The 17102-nt window shown below is 41.8% G+C and overlaps 1 protein-coding gene across 6 annotated transcripts in view; it reads right to left on the bottom strand.

The window, feature by feature from the left end:
- pou6f2 (POU class 6 homeobox 2) overlaps window positions 1-17102 on the bottom strand; it is an 86266-nt gene that overhangs the window by 39934 nt on the left and 29230 nt on the right. For all 6 annotated transcript variants that reach the window (XM_026179874.1, XM_026179873.1, XM_026179879.1 and 3 more), the window contains 2 exons: window positions 12467-12564; window positions 6308-6527 (listed from right to left, as the gene is read on the bottom strand). In XM_026179874.1, coding sequence (XP_026035659.1) covers window positions 6308-6527; window positions 12467-12564 — 318 coding nt within the window. The remainder of the gene's footprint in view (window positions 1-6307; window positions 6528-12466; window positions 12565-17102) is intronic.

Genomic DNA, 17102 nt, shown 5'->3' with positions numbered 1-17102 from the left:
CCGCGGGACTTGCGCACTCCTCAGGCCTCCTGCGGGACCTTTTAAGCTGCATTGATACTGATAAAAGCCCCCACAAATCTGGCCCCAAGATACCTCAGCCATTAATTAAGGTAATTAGGCCCTGGTCAGCAATTAGTAACCACAGATAGCTTTTAGCTGGTGAGGGGTTTGGTTCCACACCATCTGCTGACAAATGTCACCACGGACTCTTTGGTTTCACACGCGGGGAACCGGAGAGCTGTGTTTAAAAGTGACCTCTGTGTGATCCAGACTCCCACAGCTCCTCTACTGCCGCCGCCGCTGCTGCAGGATCACTTTGTTTGTTCTTCTCTCAGGTTTTTTGCTTCTTTTCTCTTTCAAACACGAAAGAGCGAGCTCTATGAAAATCCATACATGTTGTACACGGTCAGAGCGGGAACAGGAAACGTTCACTGCACAAGTTATTGAACAAAATTAAAACGTCTGGGCCCAGTGTAAGGAGTATTGATCAGCGCGTAATGCTACATTGATTTGCTAGTATTATTAAGTCCATTATAGATCTGTTTTGATAACATTTTACTTTATATTATAATGTTATGTACATATGTACTTACTGTGAGTCAATTATGCAGATAGGTATAAAACATAACAGTGACAACACAAATACCTTTGGAAATCATTAAGAAAAAGCAGAATAGACCTGCTGAATAAATCTGGGAGAAACATTTGTGCCCTTTCTACTAATATCAAAACACAGCAGCGTGCACGCTTCATCCGGTGGCACAGGTATGTGATATAAGGCACCCTGACTGATAAAAAACAGGCTGAACACACAAGTTCAACCTCAGAGGACACATCACGCAATAACTCACATTATTGGGGAATGGGAAATAAAGGATGCCGCTGTGCTGCTTTACACAATTCCACATTTGAAGCAATCGGTGATAACACCATTTTCATTCCAGTTCAGTCCCATAAAATTACCATTAACATTACAACTCATGCAGAACACAGATAAATGTAAAATGTCACCCAGTTCTGCCAGGCAGGACTTCCAGTTCCACAAGATTACCATCTCTGTCTGCTCTCTCCCACTGCACCTTGTCTAATATTTCATTTACAACATTTCATAAGTTCATTTTCCCCTCACTGACCATGTAAATCACAAATCAATTTTCATTTAAAATGCTTGACTACAGATTGTTGCTGAAAGCTCCTGAATTGCGCCTCAGCAATATGGCAGACCTTTAGCAAATCTTTCGGAAGCGGTGTGGTCAGAGGAGGGAGGCTAAAAGTGAGATGTAATTTCCACAAAACAACTCTGGGGCCGAGTGGTCAAGGCATTTACTGGAAAGACTTTACAAGTGCTGAAATGCCACGAAAACAATGTATTGTAATTTATACCCCATTCAATATTCCCTCATTTAACTGGTCCACTCGACGGGAACGATTAAAACAGATGAACTCTATTGATTGTGCATAATTGTTTAGAATATTAATCAACATGCACAGCTATCATGGTGTAAGATGATTTCATTGAGAGTGTTAGGATTAGATAATTGAGATTTTATTCAAAAATGGTTAATTTGGCTAAATGAAGCCAGCAGTGTGGCTGTTTCACATTTAGACACTTAATTACAGCAGCTAGAGGGTAATCTCTTTTAGCTCCGGAGCTCGGGGAATAGCGTATAGCCGGATTGCTCCACGTGTTTTTGATTATTCACATAACTGGAAGCTAATTTCAGAATTTGCCATCTAGAAATTCCGCCTCCTAATTCGGAAAACGATCCTCTCCTAATCCACGCTGCTTTATTGCCACCCTGAGTAAAATCCATTAAAATGAATGCATCACACTGCCTGACGGACACTGTGCGATGGTGAGCGACCGCCTTGTAGACTGTGTGTTTATGGCAGGTGGTTTTGCAAAGAGCCTCCCTCAGTGTTTACCAGTGAGGGCAGATGTCAGGGTTTGCTGTGGAGGAGCAGACACAGCCACATCTGATTAACAATATTATTGTCCTCCTCCACACCGCCATAAAGACTCATCCCCTCCCCTCTCCCCTCCTCTCCAAGCCTCCCCCTTTTTTCTTTCCTTTCTTTCTATTTCGGGCTCTGGCAGCGTGCTGTCCTGTGGCATGGCTGAACCAGAGTGACACCGCCACCATCCATAGAAACAAAAAACGAGCCAAGAGCCAGAAGGTTAACAGACACACACACACACACACACACACACACACACACACACACACACACACACACACAAAACAACGGTTTCTTACCAGACACAAAACACAGAAATGTCTGGGGATGCATACATAAAAAAAAATCATACTGTATATTCAAGAAACACAGAGGATCGTTGTTTTTTTAAGCAATTATGGAAAATATGTAACTTGAATACAGAACAAATGATTAGCATGGCTGCAACAAGTGAAGCAGCAGGAGGTGAAATTTACTTACATCTCAGCTTGAAAACAGACATCAGAGTATAAATGAGCCTCATGGGAGAGAGCGAGTGTGTGTGTTTATATGTGCATCAAACCCGTGTGGTTGATCCTAACCCTCTTAATGCTCTGCTGTTTGTTCTGATTGGCGATTTTTCCCCCTCTTTTCTCCTTTCTGTCGCCAAACTGTCACGAAGGCACTAACCCGGCACGTTTCGGAGCTTCTTATTGAAGACAAACAATAAACCACTGGCAGATATCAATGGCAGAGATGAGAACTCGGGTGCCATATCTGCTGGGACTGGCTGGCGAACCTGCCTCTGCCTGCGCTTCATCTCCAGCAGCACCTCTCACTCTCAATTATTTGGCTGCTGTCACAACAAATCAATCAAATTACCGCTCCAGGACTGTGTGCAGCTGCTCCTATTGCACCGCTAGTTGCATTAGCTTTGAAATGTATGAGGTCTACATTTTATCACTGTTATTTATTTAATGCGGCTCTCTCCCCTGCGAGTCATCTTACAACCACAGCAAAGTTAAATCATTAAAGGACGACGTGGAATACATACTGCTCGAGAACACTTCAAATTAAACAGTGATAAGGGAGAAGGGATGGGTTTAGCCTCTATTGTGTTAAGATGGCAGATGCGGGTGAGGAAGTGTGAACCGCTTGCGTGTGGCGCTTCCTAATGCACTCTTCTACTGGCTGAATGTGCCCACAAACAGCAGCGGCTCGTTTCTTTTCTCTTCTACCCCCCAAAATGATTTGAAACATACACAAGAGAAAAGCAGCCGCACAATGAACGGCTGCTGTGTTTGTAACAAGCCCAAAAAGAATATCTGAAACTCTCCGGCTCTGCTAATGTAATGGCTAAAGGGACACGGAGGCATTCCCACAGAGGACAGAGGAGGCAGAGGTAGTCAGCGGCCTGGCCCGGTGAGCTAACCTCTTAAAGGAGCAGCAGTCAGCTGAGGCAGAAGAGATGCAATCTGACATGTCTAACTAGTGTGGAAACATTTGGCTCTTCCCCCCCAGGAGCCCACCCTTTGGTGGTGTAATGAGCAGAGTGATTTCCCTAATTTGTATCACGGCAAAACCCACAACCTGCGAACGACACCGCTGAGCGTTTTCATCAAAACGGCAGACATGCCTTTGATTGGCACTGACACGGGGTCTCATTACTGCAGGTGAGTGGGATGCCGACCTTTATCAGGAAGCTTGAGTGCTGTTTTGTGTTTCCTGCGGACGAGTACAGAGGAACAATGCTCTCACCTCACCATTAGAACTCGGCTCTCTGATGTGATGTGCTCCCTGGCTTTCTGCTGAGAGCAAATAAGATGGGATATGCTTATTAATATGAAAGCGCTCCGGTAAACTAGCTTCTTGCATTACCTTTGAGTGAGTCGTAGAGGAGAGGAGTAGACAGATGAGACTTTGTTCTGCTTCCTCCCAATGAGCATTACATGTATAGAGCTTTGAAACAACTAGTTTTACAAGTATGGTAATCATGCTTTGCTTGTTATGAAGTAAAGGCCTATTAAAAATGCAGCAGAAAGGTAGCGTCATATTCAAGACCAGAAATCTGCAGATGTCTGCATCAGTCGTGCATACTTAGATCTGAAATTGTGAAAATCATGTATGATTTTCTTTTCTTTTTATTCCTATCAGCCGTCATATTTACAGACCTCTAGCATGACCCAACCTAGTTTTTGCCTCTGTGAAGTCAGCTAGAATTGTGTGCACTCTGTCACAAAAGATAACTTTCTCCCTTGTTTAGTTTCATTGGGGATTTGTTTTTACTGCATGTTTGCAGGCATAAATCATTCTGACAAATAACCAGTTACACTGGTGCTTGTGTTTACTGAGTCTGCCACAAGATGCTGCTCAGTTTTATTTAAGCAACTGCTCCAACTTTATAGCACAACCCCATTACAGTGATAGTTATTCATCACAGTCTGAGAGAGCTGCCCTCCTAAAGCTAGTACAAGTCCAGTCGGTTCCCTTCTGTCAACATTTATTCTCACAGAGCCAGCTTTGATTAGCCTGATCAAAAACGCTGCGGTTACTGTTTCTCTTTTTACTTCATTTCCCTCATTAAAGGTTAATATAAAAATGCAAAAAGTGCATGCACTGAAATCCCTCATTTCATCTAATATAGCTAGTGAAACATGACATCCTGACAATGTACAGAGATTTAATGTATCTAATATCCTCTGTCCTACACCGCCCACTCCACAAGACAAACAGCCTTATTAGTTGGTCATTAGCTGCCTCATTACATTTAAATACAGCCATTGGCTGGGCTCCTCCCAGAGTCTCATTACTGTGCCTCACTGTTGTCTTCTGTCTGATCTGACACTAATTAGCGAGCAGTGTGAACGCTGTAAACTACACTCGCTCCCAAAGTCGTGAAATGAGCTGACTGCTCCCTGGCGACAGTGCGGCATCGTATTATATGTGTGATTAATCAGGCCTGGAGGGTCTGGGAGGGGGAGCGAGGGGGACACGGGGGCAGAGGCCAGAGCTGCAGTTGTCTGACAGAGGTGCTGTGCCAGCAGGCCTCATTCAGCGGAGCTGTGATGAACTCAGACAGGGGAGAGTGGAGGAGCGCAGCGTGGCTAGAGGGGCCCGGACACAGTCAAGACATTTAGCTTCACTCGTGACTTGTGTCACTTTCTCTCCACGGAGGTCCCTTCAATGAATCCCCTTCAGATAAGAGGACGTGCGAACAGGCAGTCTGTCAGTCTGCACGCTTAAAAAAAGATCTGCCACAGAGGCATTTCTCCACAACAGTTTTTTTCCCCTCTGTCTCTCTCTTTGTGTCTCTGATGGCTGTAGAATTTTATCAGGACATTGGACTCAGATTCTTTGTTGGTTTGTTTGGCAGTGGACAATATGGATGACTGAGAGGTGTTTGTTTTGGTGTTCTGACACCCTGACAATGTGTTTGTCGATCAGTTCATCGGATCGCTGAAGCCTCTGGGTTGTCCCTCACGCACCACGAGGAAGATGTGTTGAAGTGTGAGTCAGACGGGCCTGCTGGGCCCATTATCGTCCACTACTGACGGATACATTGAAGGGCTCGCTGGATAGATGCGGGTTTATTAAAAGCTCTGCCCACAGCGATGGCTGCTGTTATTTATGCATGTTTGTGTCCATTAGGCCTCTACCTCCACATTTCCTCACTCAGGGCATCTGTCCATCCATTTCCCCCACATGAAGGGAGACTTCCCTGCACTTTGTGCTGCACTGGCATTATTGTAATCTCCCTCCTAAAAACACACTGCTTTACATGTAGCCTGGCATCTTTTTACATTAGTGCGGCTCTCTCATCTAAGATTTATGGCTGACGGTTTCCCCATCCATCCCTCAATCTAATGGTATAAAAGAGACAATGTTTTAAACATTAAAATGAAAACCATTTACAACTATGATCAAAAGAGAACACTTGGGCATTAAAGTTTAAAAGGCAAGGATAAGTACAGCCATGTGGATGGACAGATGAGGTGGAAAAGAGATAAAAAAGTGAAGTACAGTGCACTCTTATGCACAGGAAAGAGGCATAAAGTGCTTCTGTGCTGCACTGCAAAACGCTGACCTGTAATTAATATGGTTGGTTCCTCTGGGCAAGTCGAGGATAGCTGCTTTTTGGGATCTAAACCCCTCAAGGACTCTTACCTGGCCGAGACCTCTAAAGCATTTTGTTGGGGAAAAAACATTGTTCAGTGGCTTAAAATGAATGCGCACAAAACTCTTACTTGTTTTATGTATTACTAATAATTCCCGAATCGTCTGCTCTACACGAATACGAGGCAATAACAATTCCTGAGAGTAGCTGGGTCATTTTTCTGCAGCTTCTTGTCTACAGCTCCCTTTTTCTCACCTTGCAGGTTCTGGAGGGGGAGCGTCATGATGCCCCCCGCAGCAGCAGCAGCCACCAGGCTCTGGATGTTGGCGGTGGGCAGGGAGAGCACCAGGCCCTGCTGCCCGCCCAGGTGCCCGCCTGCGTTGAAAGGAATGAGGATGGGCTGGTTCAGGCCTGGCGCCGCCCCGGACATCACGCCACCTACCGCGTTAGCCAGTTGCTGCGCCACCAGGAGAGACTGAAGAGGGCACACATAAAAACACACACACACACACGCATAACATCATAGGTCAGATAATCGCGGATGCTTTTCTTTAAAATGTTATAAAAGTAAGGTTTAATACATCATTCGATATATTTCTATGTTTGTGCGAAATAAATTGTGTTTATGATCTTATTACTTGCAGTTATTTCAGATTTTACACACACACACCCACACCGACACACACACACACACACACACACACACACACACACACACACACACACACACACACACACACACACCAATCAAAGTCTGCATGAATATTATAAATTTACATCAGTATTTTGATTAAAGTTGCAACTTTAAGCTATAGTTTTTTATTTAGACCCACTTTAGAAGACACTAATGCCAAAAATGATTTCATAAAGCAAACAGTAAAACATTTAGTGTGATATGGTTAAACGTATTGTTAAGACACAGGACTGTGCTAAAATCTTGAGGCCCTTGTTTCTTTAGATTTCGCTTTCAAGGTGTCAGACTTCCATGTCATCATGTCATCCTTTGAAATCAATGAAAGGATGTCAGGAGAAAAGCACAGAGTGTCTATAGCTATCTGTAAAACATGGTGGAGGCTCTGTCATGGTTTGAGGCTGCGGTGGTGTTGGAGATCTTGTCTAAACCGATAGAATTATGAACAATGAAAAGTATCATCTCATTTTGATATACTATCCAGTACTATCTGGAAAGCATCTGATTGGCAACAAATTTGTTTTTCAGCACGACAATGACCCCAAAGAGTCATGGACCGGCCTCCCCAGAGCTCGGACTTTAAGGTTATTGAAGCAGCGTGGGATCTTTACAGAGAACAAACTGGAGCTAAAATCCCAAGTAGAGCTTTGAAGCCTATTTAGAAATTACAATAACAGCTGCCTAAGAGAGTTCAGACTGTGTTGGTCACACCAAATATGCAGTTTTAAGCTTGACTCTGTTTTTACCTTATATGCGACTTTTCCATGTATATTTGAAGGTGTTTCAATATATTACTGCACCTATTTCCCAGAAAATAAAGACTCTGCATATTAAGTGCTGAACATACGGGCTATTTTAAAATCCTGACATGCTTAATGGAGACAAGTGCAGCAGATGTTTCTTGACTTCATAACCAATCAGTGTGTTCTGATGAATGCAGCTGTTTTGCAGCTGAAAGCTGTGCTGCTCTGCTGTGTCACAGACTGACAGTCAAAACACACTGCTGTTGGTACTGACAGAAATCAAACCCCATCTTTGTGAAAGAGCTGTGATTTTTTTCCTTTCACAGAAATGCAGTGATTCATGTTTCATCCCACTGAACAAATCCCTGGTACCACGGAATAATGTGCTTGAAATACACAGTCTTTTTTTTTTATAACGTAGCAGTACTTTGCCCTTTTGATGAGTGCTATAACACATCACTCTCGTCTCTTCATGTATCCATTCATTCATATTAGTTAAAGTGGAATCGCTGCAGTCATACCCATAGAAGAAAAGATAAGTTATCACAAGTATCGCTCTGAGATATTTTGCACACTTGAAGCTCTCTTCATGTATTTTCCGAGGAAGTGGGGCTGGGAAAAATACACCTACACATTTATCGTTGAGAGTTTTGAGCCCAAAGTAGGAAGGTTTGTGCCATGGCTCTACGAATACACACAAAATTACACATTAATTTGCATTTATTGTCATTAATCATTGATTAAAATTGGACTGAGAACATTTAAACGTGGAATTTGAGTTGTTTGGGAGTCAAATAATAAAAGCGCGTTGTCACTTTGTGTTGTGTCCCCAACAAAGCAGGCTGCTTTGGACATTAGTAGGTGAGTCTGGGCGCGCTGTGGTGCGACTTTAAGTTCACAAAGCTTTAACTCCAATTGTCAGCTATCTGCTTGTGTTTTGCATGGTGTGTCTGCAGCTTGCACAGGATGCAGAACGAGCTGACTGGTGTGAAGCGGGCCCACCCTGCTCTCGAGCCTGGTGCTCATAGGTGACAGGCGTGTCACTGTGATAACCTTGTGTGGTGCATAACGCCCGCTCCCACTCCGACGTACATGTGATCGCAGTTTAAGAGGTACAAGGTCACGTTGGTTTAAAGCCAAAAAGCATGGCTAAAATATCCGCACTAAGAGACAAATGAACACCAGTTTGTGTTTCTGAGCCGTTAAAAGGATAAAAAAAAAGAGAAAAGCTTGTAGAGGTGAACGCTGCTGGCAGGAGTTTTCACACGCACGCTGTAAAGGATTCCTCTTTCTCAACATTTGCTTTGATACGCAGCAACAGTGCATAGCATATGACAAACTGACGCTTCTGACAGCATTCGAAATGACATTTGCCATTAACTTTAAAAAATGAATTAATAATTCGGGAGCTCAAAGAATCCTCAAAGGACACTAACAAAGGCGACGCGTTTGTTAGCTGCAAGTGACACGTGTTTAATCTCAGTTTTTTAACTCAATTTAATCTCAAATCGAAGCGGCGCATAATCAAAGACGCTCTTTGAACATTTCATCTCTGAATCAAACAAAATGAGATTGCCAGGCTTGACAGTAAAGACAGCCTCACATGGAAGGGAATAACATTAAAAGACAATTCTGCAATTATCAGATGTAGCCCTGATTTATTTATCATTACTGGCAGCTCTGGAGAAGCAGACAGCTGTTAGGCACAGAGGCAGCGCTGAAGAGAAAGCACTGTGGAGATTCTTTAAAGCACGAGTGAGCTCTGGGTGTTTAGGCTGTTTGTTGCGCCAGTTTAAGCCTGATTATGATCTTCATCTGCCGTGCGAGGGCTGCATATGTGCGTGTCAAAATCTGAGATGAGAAAGAAGTTAGCGAGAACATAATTAGCTCAGCTTTGCAGCCACGCAGCGAGCGAATCCCCTGCGTCGCTTATCCGGATTTTACAGGCAGTTCACCCTCTGCCTTTTCACCTGATCCTCTCACTCGTCTTCTCCATAGGTGCTGCTGGAAAGCTGCTGTACAGTGCTTGGCAGACCTGACAGCTGAGTGTTGAGAAGTGGTCTCCCAGGGGCCGCACAGGCGCACGGACCGGGTGTGTGTGTTCAGCTCTGGAAGGGGAAGCAGCCCCACTCAGGACTCGATGTGGTACCCAGCCTCTCTGCCCATCAGGGGAGAATAGGCCCTTCTATCTGCTTGGCAGCTCTGGCACTGAGAAATTGCCCATAATCACCCAGATAGCAGACTTTTGTCATCCTAACTGCGAGTGGGAAACAGAAGGAAGGTAGATTCATGTTGGGTAAACTACCATCGGATAATGGTTGTTCGAACAATATCCGGCTCTGGAGCGAGAATCTATCAAAACATATTGATCCTGGAACAAGAGAATTGGGTATGGCATGCGGAGCGCCTTTGTTTCTGAAAAGTGTTAGCTTCACAGAGACTGTACTGACAGCATTAATATATTAGATGGTGACTGTTGAGAGCCGCCTGCTGAGGCTCAGACTGTAACTGCTGCCTGCTTGAGAAGCTTTCTTTCCCCTGTTTATTCTTCTGTTTATTTCTTATCTAATAGTAAAACAGCAGATTTGACCAGGGAGGGTATGTTATCAGAACGGCGCTTTTAATTAAGGACATTTTTTATCGCCACTTACGCAGACTGAGTCTTTCACTCGAGATTCCTCACCCTGCAAACCTTCCCAACAGACCTGAATTGCTCTCCCAATGTCTCATGTTTCCTCTTTTGTCTCTCCTGATGAGGACTGACTGTCATTGACTAACACTGAGTGCAGGGAGAATGGCCTTATTAAAGCTGGTGGAGGAAACCTGACACTCTGCGAGTGTGCATGTGTGTTGAGCGGTGACATTGAGCAACGCTAATGAGATAGATGTTCATTAAACATCGCAGAGCCACCAGGCCAATAAATCCAATCAAATAGGACAATGCCTGATTGAGCTATTAACAAGGCTGCAGGCTCAGGCTCTTTGCTCCCAACGTTGTTTTGACAGGCCCTGTATTGTCAGCTCATTAGTGCCACAACTCAATAACATTTGAAGATGATGTGTGCTGATTAAATACTTCACAATTTCATAATTTTGCTGAAAAGAATTCAGAGGATTCAGCTCAGGCGTGTTTCAGTCATCACATGCATTGAGATAATAAGGCTACGTTCACACTGCAGGCGAAAGCGCATCAAATCCGATTTTTTTGACCCTATGTGACCCATATCCGATCATGCTATGACAGTGTGAACGGCACAAATTCGATATTTTCAAATCCGATCTGGGTCACTTTTGTATGTGGTACTGAATCCGATATATATCCGATGTTTCAGAAAGCGACTGCTGTGTGAATGGTCAAGTCGCATTAAATCCGTCTTTTACGTCACTGATACAAGACAGACGTCAATTATCAGCGCTGGAGAAGCGCCTGAGAAGACATCGCGAACGCTTCCTGGCCATCCCGTGTAGATGTCAGTGAAACTGTTGGGAAGACAACGTTGGAGAAACGTGAACATTTTATTTGTACTGCATAATCTGCAGACTCTTACAGAAATCTGCAACTATCCTTTGAAGCACCGCTCCTCTCTAAAACAGCAATAAGGATCATTATTAGGTTATCTACATTATTATGTAGATAACAAAATAACTTAAAGCAAAAATTGGGAAACGTAAAGTCCAAAGTCTTTATATTAAGGGCCATCAGTCAAACAATATAGTTTGCTCTGGGTCTAAACAGAGCGCGTTGTGTGTGACATCTTCTTTTGCGCATGCGGGCCGCTTTGAGCGTTCACACTAGAGCGCGTTTGCTGTCGCATTTTATTTGTAGTGTGAACGAGCAGACAAAAAAATCGGATTTGATCAAAAAATCGGAATTGAGCATTAAGACCTGCAGTGTGAACGTAGCCTAAGACTCAATCTCAATCTGGGTGTGTAATCCGAGTACACATAACTAGAAGACCCGTGACTCTGATGAAAGTTGGTATACTTAAGAAAATAAAAGCGTGCCTTATAAAATAGATAGAAAGACATTATTGGGCCACGGAAATTGTCCCGCTTACTAAAAATACAAAGAAAATAGATCAATTAATTTAAAAAAGGATCATTTTTAGAGACTCTGAGTCTAATTAAAGCTGTCAAGGACGTAGAGTTATCTCTTATCCACTGAGATGGTTCCTTTTGAGAACAGGCTTGAGAACTGAACAGTACACAGCATTATGTAGCAGAAGTTTTAGGCTTCATCTTTCAAACTGTTAATGAATTTCTTGCAGCAGCTCCTCCTACAGCCTCTGACATCATCAGCACCAGTGGCAAAAAAAAAATGAGTGGAAATGTATAGAACTGGTTGGAAATTTGGCACCGCAGTTGTAAATACAGCAAAAATAAAGCCTTCAGCATCTAACTAGAAGAAATGGGGAGTTTTTTTTCTGTACTTCTGTAAGTTATCTAAGGTACCATACATATGCTTCATGCCTAATTCTTTATAATATTTAATTAAAGTGCAGTCAGTCAGTGAAAACTAATGAAACAGTCAAGATGGGGGAGACATTTGAGCGTTTAATTCTTAGCAAACAATAACTAAAGATCTCTATTTTTTTAAGGCATTGTGTCTGGATTATTTAATTAAACTGGATGATTTCAAGAACAATTAACATTTGAAGGAAGGTTCTCGGGGGGGGGGGGGGGGGGTTTATATGTTCTTTGTGCATTTGAAGAGCCTCGTTTACCTTTATTTTTGTCAGCGTATTTCCTGATACTACTTCACCAAATGCCAGAAAAGTGCAAATGCCTTTACTTTTATTTGTCTAATATCTTATTAGTTTTCCTTTAATTAAATCTTACCTACAGTCTGTCAGCTTTATGAGAAATCCAACTTTTTTAGCTGAGTATCCCAGCTTGCACTGTGTAAATGTCTTTAACTTTTAAGATAATAAAGGTTTTCATCAAGCCTGTGTTCAGATTTTTGTGTATCTTCTCACTCACCTGTGGACCCATTGGGTATGCTGGGTGAGTCTGGCCCAGCTGACTCTGCTCGGAGGGACTGCTGCTGGCGTCAGATTGAACCGATCCGTCACGAGCTCCTGAAAGAGCAACAGGCAGAGAGAGCCATGTAGCAGAGTCCAAAGAAAAAGGGAACAAAACAAAGAAACAAAAATGAAATCCACCTGAGATAGAGGCAGGCTGGATAAGTAGATAAATGCACAGCACACGGTGCACTGCGATGTTACAACATAGAGTCTCGTACAGAACAGAAGAGGGCAGCTGGGGAAAGAGGGGGGGTGGAATTTGTATTTAAGTGCTTTATCAATAACCGCTGTAGCACTGAATAAATTACCAACCAGCGGAGAGGCTCATTGATGGGGGATGATGCATACTGGCGGGTCCCCGATGGCCTAGATTACCGCTGAGAGATAGAGCTCCACCACAAATGCAGGGGCCACATTATTCAGCCATTTACATCACTGAGTATCACTCATCTAAACCCACCACCACCCCCCCTGCTCTGGGCCTGCAGCCATGAGACACAATTAGACCTGTTTGCTATGAGGGCAGAGTGGAGCGGAGCAGACAGGGACATGATAATAAGCTTGCTGATGGCTGCAGGGAAAATAAAGGGCACCGATGATTGGTTATCAAAGCAATCCCTATCTGAGAGAATCTCCCAGCAGTCCTCTGAGTGTGGACTGCTCTAAAAGGTCCAAAAGGCTGATTTGACCCTCACCCTTTGACCCTGATGATATGGAGATCATGTGATGCCTTAATATTGACACAAAGTCTTAAGGGCACTTCTTGAAAAATCTTAAATGATCCTAAATATTTACTATCCGACTCTGGTGATTTAAAAAGAAAAAAAAAACGAACGAAAGACTCTGCAGTAAAAATCAGGATAAAGTGCAGCAAGAAGTGCGGATTTTACAATTACACGATCTTAAAAAAAACATCAAAGAAGCTGACAAACACCTGATAAACAAGGCCCAACACACACAGTAACCTTCTATTGATTTTCATGAGAAGACTTCAAATATGAGAGTTGAAAAGAAGCAGTTTCATGGTTCAGAGGATTAATGTGTTTTGAATAAGTTGGTTAAAGTGAACGTGTAGCGCTGCAGAAATGTAATCTTGCAAAACTATTACAAACAAGGTCCCTCACTTTTTTACAGTCTTCCTGTCAATACAGTAGATTTCTACTCATAGATTAATCTTATTGATGGCACGTTTTATTATATTAACCTTAACCTGAGTGAACAAAGCTGCCTCTGATTGACCTTCAAGCTCTTATTCGAGGTATTTGCGAGTTCTATTTGGAGAGTGATCAAGTGATGGTTTCTTAGAGGATTTTTCTTTTTCTTTTTTACATTGTATAATAATTTGAAGAAAAAAATGTCATCAGCGTGACATCCTGTCCTTTCCTTTTCAGCTCTGATTGATTTGTATGTAAAGGACATTTTTTTTTTGTCTCTTTTTACAAAGTTTAGTTTAGTAGTTTCTAAAAACTATGGAAAATGTGCGCGCTTCCTCTGAGTACCATGTGTGCAGATAATTAATACATGATTTTTTAAAATTAAAAGTGTCTTATAAATTAGTCTACAGGTCATGAAAACCATGTCATGAATTTTCTTATTTTGCAACTTACGGGTTGGAGTGTATGTGAGAACTTCCTTTCTCTGCCAAAGTTAAATCAGCTCTGTGGATTTCACCTGAGAGATTTCTGTATTCATATTATTTTTTTCTGCTCATCTTTTTGAGTTGAAGCAGACACTTTTGGGACAAACTAGATGCCTCATGCTATCATGCATCAGTTAGGGTTCAGCAATATTTGATTCAAAACTGATGTCTGCTTAGGTTTCTCATTAGATCTGAACAACTGTACCCACCCTATCTCAATGAGGCGAAATGGCTCACTTCTTTTCAAGTCTGATTTTTCTAAATAAAGGCCTGAAAAAGCTTCACCGTGAACTGACAGCTGCTTATTTTTAGTCACAAATATGTCACATTATGTCAAAGACGGTGTCTTTTTTTTTAAAAATAAAGACATGTGGCAATAATTGCCCTTTGTTGCACTGTGGCTGTGTCACTTCCTGCAATATTTCACATTGTCCACAGTGGAGAAATACAAAAAAAGATAATGTTGATGTTATGTTTGATGTTTTCTTTTTGGATGAACTTAGGTGTAAGTGCTCGCTAACGCTATGCATTTTAAGTTTTGTGGCTAATTCATAATAAAATCCAGTCTTGTGCTTACAATTATATGCTGAGCATGAAGAAAATATTTACTTTGTATAAGCAGTACTTTATTTTTCTACACTCAAAAACATATTTATGCCAAAAATATGGAATCTGGAAGTATATGGAAGTATATTTTTCTTAAAGAATAATCTTTTGAATAAATAAACTTTTGATTTTATATATTTCATTTGCACTCAGGATGTTGCGGGTAAACTGCTGTTTTTTGAACAAATCCTGGACCGAGCCAGCAGCCATGGTACCATGAGAGACAGTTACCATGCTTCCAAAGCAACCAGGTTTTGCTAGCTGGCTGGTTTGAAGGTCATTTAGAGCCCCGCAAACCAAACATTGACCACCTGCTTCATGTTTCCTGTGAAAATGATATTTTTCCTCATCTTGACATCTCATTGGATCTTCTTCTTCATTTGGCTGCTCCCTTTCCCTTTGCCTCCATCTCTCTATATCCCAAGCATCGCCTTCGGTCACATCAACTCTCTGCATGTACTCCTTCCCTACATCCATGAATCCTCTGTCTCTAACTTTGTCTCCAAAACACTTAACCTGAGCATCTAATCCTCTCCCAAAGAAAATCTAAACATTTTAAAATCTGTCACTTCCAGTTTTGCCTCTTTTTATTGGCTAGACAATATAAAACTTGTATCTCCACCCCAAAAGAGACCGTTTAACTTTGAGGGTCGTAGACACTTTGTCAATTTGTCCACAAATGTGTCATATTTCTCTGGACAGGCATCAGTCAGCGGGCTTGTGTTATACCAGAAGTGACAATAACCATGATATTAGAAAATTAAATGGTGATTTGATGTTAACAATACAGTTATGATAATTATTGCTCTTATGCACTGTTATACTCACAGAATCTCTCCCTACACTCGTATTATGAGTGTGAATCACTTGCAGAAATGAAAGCAAATAGACAATAAACAACATTAAAGGTGACTCATCTGAGGAAAATGTTGTTTTCATGCAGTCTTTTGGCTACAAGAGAAAATCTGATATTCTGATATTGCCCTGCTAGCAGCTGTTGTTTGTTATGAGAAAACTGAATGAGTCTTGCTATTCTGCTGATCCTTAAACAGACTTAAGAGCTGTGTGTCTGCATAATTTAACCAACATCTGAAAGCTGAACTATGTGTTGAATATGTTGCAATGCTACTGGACTGGACAACCTGTGGTGGAAAGAAAGAAAAATACTTTTTTTTGTAGACTCTCAATAGACTAAAATGTTCCTGTTTTTTTGATGAGCTTTAAAATTGAAAGGTTTTCATACTTCTATTACTCATAGTTACCAAGTAAATTTACAGGCACAATAAAACTGACTTACTTATTTCAGATGTACACAAAAAGAGGTTACATGTCATGTGGAATTTAATAAACCCGACCATGTTTTGAATGTAAGATACAAAAGGCCTCCCAAAAAGTTAACACATCTCTTTAAATGCACTTTATTCCTCATAAAACAAGTCTTCCCCTGAATATAATGGTAGATGAAATCAAACCAATCATGTGGAAATGGTTTTGAAGGCCACAAAACCTTGCTAAACTGCACAATGTCGGCAATGAATTGAAAAAAAAAAATTAATCACATTTCCACTCCAAAAATTGATTTTCTTCAATGGAATATCACAGCTTTTAAATAAAGAATACATCCCTGATGCATTGTGTCTTTTTATTCACGGCCTTTCGTTTTTTGTTAAATATACTGGGCATGCAGTGGTTTCTAGTACTTTTATAAAAGCCTCATACAAAACGTACTATTCAATAGCCTTGCCAGCAAGATCTTATTGCCTGTCAAGTATATTTATGCAGTACATTTTAAAACTCTCCTCCGCCAACTAAAATCATTTCATCTTTGCATAAAATCCAAATAATTGGTGAATGGCATGACCCAACAAATGAACCTCAAGCATTTGATGGTTGATGTGAAAGCCCAAGGGGGAGCCTGCTTTTCTAGCTGGTTTCTACCTCTGGCTGGCTGGCCCTGCTTCCCGATAAAGGTCCACATCCTCTCGCTTATCAACCTCGCGACGCAGTGGCTTTTTTGACAAGCCAGTCTCTTTTCACCAATTATTTCACCCATTACAGATCATGCCGTGCCCGGCCCCACCCTGTGCACTCAGTATCTGGAATTAAGATCAGTCTGAACATACAGGAAATACTTTGTGGCTGTATTACAGTCAATAAAAAGCAGAGATACTACAAAAGCCGTCATAATCTGCTGTTATTTATTTGGAAAAGCAGAGAATAAATATTACAGGACCATAAATTGTTGCACTGGATGTCATTAGCCGTATTGTCTCCAAGCAGTTAATTCTCAGTTTGAACCTTATCAAATGAAAGCAATTTTCCTTCCTCTAGACTTGAAACGGCCTTA

Source organism: Astatotilapia calliptera, chromosome 9 (assembly GCF_900246225.1).
Source record: "Astatotilapia calliptera chromosome 9, fAstCal1.2, whole genome shotgun sequence".
NCBI classification, from domain to species: domain Eukaryota; kingdom Metazoa; phylum Chordata; class Actinopteri; order Cichliformes; family Cichlidae; genus Astatotilapia; species Astatotilapia calliptera.
Note: the sequence above shows the minus strand (reverse complement) of the source record. Positions and strands in the feature narration are given on the sequence as shown.